General features: G+C 42.1%; 1 protein-coding gene across 1 annotated transcript; it reads left to right on the top strand.

The window, feature by feature from the left end:
- Positions 1-670: 670 nt before the first annotated feature.
- On the top strand, positions 671-3,061 carry LOC133522422 (actin, cytoplasmic A3a). The gene is made up of 3 exons (XM_061857761.1): positions 671-788; positions 1,563-1,923; positions 2,031-3,061. Exons 2-3 carry the CDS (start codon positions 1,574-1,576, stop codon positions 2,809-2,811), a joined length of 1,131 nt encoding a protein of 376 aa, XP_061713745.1. The 5' UTR covers positions 671-788; positions 1,563-1,573; the 3' UTR covers positions 2,812-3,061.
- Positions 3,062-3,831: the final 770 nt, after the last annotated feature.

The raw sequence follows: 3,831 nt of genomic DNA, 5'->3' as shown, positions 1-3,831 counted from the left end.
CAAGCTGCCCAGGATCGGAGTCAGTGGAAGAAAATGGTTCGAGCCCTACACCGCAGGAGGGTGTAACGGGATGGAAAGAAGATAACGAAGCAAAGCTCGCTGAGCTTTGGTAATAGATACTAATAAAAACTTACGTCTATTTAACCGAACCATCACTAGACCACAGATTGGTAGGTAAAACAGTAGGTACAGTTAACCTTAGTCGTTGGTGAACATTCGAGAAACATAATATTTAAGAGTTTCAATTATTGTTTTACCTCGTTTGCTCACATTACAAATAAAATCAGCAACTATATTTAACAAGCCGCTTGATACCTATACGTATTTTATGAAAATATTTTCCTGAATCGACTTCTGTTACAAACAAAACATGACTAAATTCCATGGTAATACGAATATGTACGCATTAAATTAAAACCTCAATAAAATTCTAGTTATAATGATATTTATTAGTCGAGATCAGTAAGATTGTAAAGGTATTATTGCATTGACGCGCCCGTATAATCCGTGACACGTAAGTTTTTTACACCTATCGTTCGATAAGCACTTACGATCCCTTATCAAGGCACTATCAGTATCAGTGGTATGTGAAAATGCCTACTTTGCCTTCCTAACCATATATGGTCACGAAAATTGAGCTAGTCAGCTATTGGTGGATATTATATAGCGTTGATAGTGTTAATTCTGATAAGAAACGTTTTATATAGTTAAACTCTCGCCCGGCAGCCTCATTTTGCGCGGTGCTTCGCAGGCAACGGTCGTACTTTACTTTATTTATTAAATTAAAAGTAAGTTTAATACATTTTTATAATTACAAAGTTCAGTTTTACTTGACTTTTGATTGTGAATTAAGTGAATTTGTTTTTTTTTTTGTACTAAAAGTTACGTTTTGTATTGATTACGGTTACATAACGTGATAAATAATGCTATTTAACGTGTGATGTGATACTATATAACTTGCGTAAATTTGCGTTTTTCTAAAATTTATATTTGTTTACCTATAATTCCAAAGTTGACATTTTGATTCGCCTCATTCGTCTAATTTAATTAGACAACAACAATATTTATTAGTTTTATAAATTTCACTTATGCGGTTTCTTCAAAGTTAATAATTAATTATGTTTTTCCAATATACAGTTATAATATTTTGAGATGTTCTATTTAAAATTTAAGCTACCAAAACTATCTTGGAACTTGTTATTTTTGTGCCGATAAAAAAAAAGTGTTTAACTTTAACAACTGGATCTAGGTTCAACATTAATCAATGTACGATATCAGGATATCACATAACCGTTAGTACCGTTACAAATTAAGACGCTTATCCACTACCTACCTTAGTATCTTATCTCATCGAGCGCGTGATTGTGAAGTAGAATTTTTCAAGAGATAGAGATACGTGCCTGATAATTATTTTATTACTAAGTAGATAGGCATATCTTGTGACGTAATAGGTAAAAAAAATTACATCGTTGCGTAACATCAGATTTTAACCTCAACTTGAAAGTCTTCAAACCAAAAACGAAAGTGTGAATTTTAATTTATGCATTTTGTTTCTATTATAGACTAGTTCAAAATGTGCGACGAGGAAGTTGCTGCGTTGGTAGTGGACAATGGATCCGGCATGTGCAAGGCCGGGTTCGCCGGCGACGACGCGCCGCGCGCCGTGTTCCCGTCCATCGTGGGCAGGCCGCGCCACCAGGGCGTCATGGTCGGCATGGGACAGAAGGACTCGTACGTCGGCGACGAGGCCCAGAGCAAGAGAGGCATCCTCACCCTGAAATACCCCATCGAGCACGGCATCGTCACCAACTGGGACGATATGGAGAAGATCTGGCATCACACCTTCTACAATGAACTGCGTGTGGCGCCCGAGGAGCACCCCGTGCTGCTCACGGAGGCTCCCCTCAACCCCAAGGCCAACAGGTACGTGTCTCGCTCGCGTCAGAGTGCTCGCCGCTAAGTTGTCTTCGTTGTTATCGGCTAATAATGACATGAGCGCCATGCTAACGAATCGTTGTTTTCTTTTCCAGAGAAAAGATGACCCAGATTATGTTCGAAACCTTCAACACACCCGCCATGTACGTCGCCATCCAGGCCGTGCTCTCGCTGTACGCGTCTGGTCGTACCACCGGTATCGTGCTGGACTCCGGCGACGGCGTCTCCCACACCGTGCCCATCTACGAGGGCTACGCGCTGCCCCACGCCATCCTGCGTCTGGACTTGGCCGGTCGCGATCTCACAGACTACCTGATGAAGATCCTCACTGAGCGCGGCTACTCCTTCACCACCACCGCTGAGCGAGAAATCGTTCGTGACATCAAGGAGAAGCTCTGCTACGTCGCCCTCGACTTCGAGCAGGAAATGGCCACCGCCGCCTCTAGCAGCTCGCTCGAGAAGTCGTACGAGCTTCCCGACGGTCAGGTCATCACCATCGGCAACGAGAGATTCCGTTGCCCCGAGGCTCTCTTCCAGCCTTCGTTCCTGGGTATGGAAGCTAACGGCATCCACGAAACCACCTACAACTCGATCATGAAGTGCGACGTCGACATCCGTAAGGACCTGTACGCCAACACTGTGCTTTCCGGAGGCACCACCATGTACCCCGGCATCGCCGACCGCATGCAGAAGGAGATCACTGCGCTGGCTCCTTCCACGATGAAGATCAAGATCATCGCGCCCCCAGAGAGGAAGTACTCCGTATGGATCGGTGGATCTATCCTCGCCTCCCTCTCGACCTTCCAGCAGATGTGGATCTCCAAGCAGGAGTACGACGAGTCCGGCCCCTCCATCGTCCACAGGAAGTGCTTCTAAGCGCCATAGTAAGACTGTTGTTCCTAAGTTATGATGCCCTACACCGAGACCCAGAACGGGAGGCTCAAATTACGCTTGTGATCTTTATTTAAGTACAGTATTTAAATAGGATGTAAGGTATCGTAATATGCATATTACGTAAACTCAGCGAAGCATGTTCGCTCGTTTTTGACAAAGATTTTTATTTATTGTTACGTGACTAACCCAAGTCTTTTGTAATAAAAGATAATTTATATACCGGTATAAACAAGCACTTTATTTACTTTGCTCCTAAAGGCGCCAATATATCTTGAACAGTAAACTATGTCCATTATGACACAGGCTACTAGTATGTTAATGATGAGTCGCTAAAGATACACGGTCCAGGTGTATATATGTACTTAGAAACGTAACCAGTAACGTTATAAAAACTTAAAGAAACTACGAGGTAAAAGAAAGTAGAGCACTTGAGATAACGTGTCAATAACTTCTGAGTGCCTACCGCGAACCACGTTCGACGTGTTGCCTCCCTGTCACACTCACGTACGAATTTACAAGTGCGACAAAGAGGCAACACGTCGAAACGTGGTTCGCGGTAGACCCTCTGTTACCTACACGCCGCCGAGGCGATGCGCCCGGCAGGTTTAGTTAGAATGGATCTTCTTAAACGACTCTGTTTTAAAAGTCAAATCAGTCTTCGACTTCCTTATTAGTTTAGTTTAGTTATTTGAACATAAATTAGCAATTTTAAACTTTTTTTTTCATTCAACATATTTGCTGGAATGGAATACGGTTATATTTGAAAGTTATTGACTCTGTTTTTAGTCAATATGGGTACATGGGTAGCTCGATACTTTTAATATTGCTAATTGTGAGGGTGAGGCCCATCCATTTAATATTTCCATGACCATTGACCAGTCATAATTTTGAAGAGTATTATTGTTCGCAAACTATATATACCGTTCTTTCTCCTGGGAACATCTTCAATTTTCATTTTAATAACAGTTACTTTTGATGTAACTTTGGAATAGTCCGATTATT

This window comes from Cydia pomonella, chromosome 10, assembly GCF_033807575.1.
Source record: "Cydia pomonella isolate Wapato2018A chromosome 10, ilCydPomo1, whole genome shotgun sequence".
In the NCBI taxonomy this organism is placed as follows: domain Eukaryota; kingdom Metazoa; phylum Arthropoda; class Insecta; order Lepidoptera; family Tortricidae; genus Cydia; species Cydia pomonella.
This window is presented reverse-complemented; position numbering and strand designations above follow the sequence as displayed.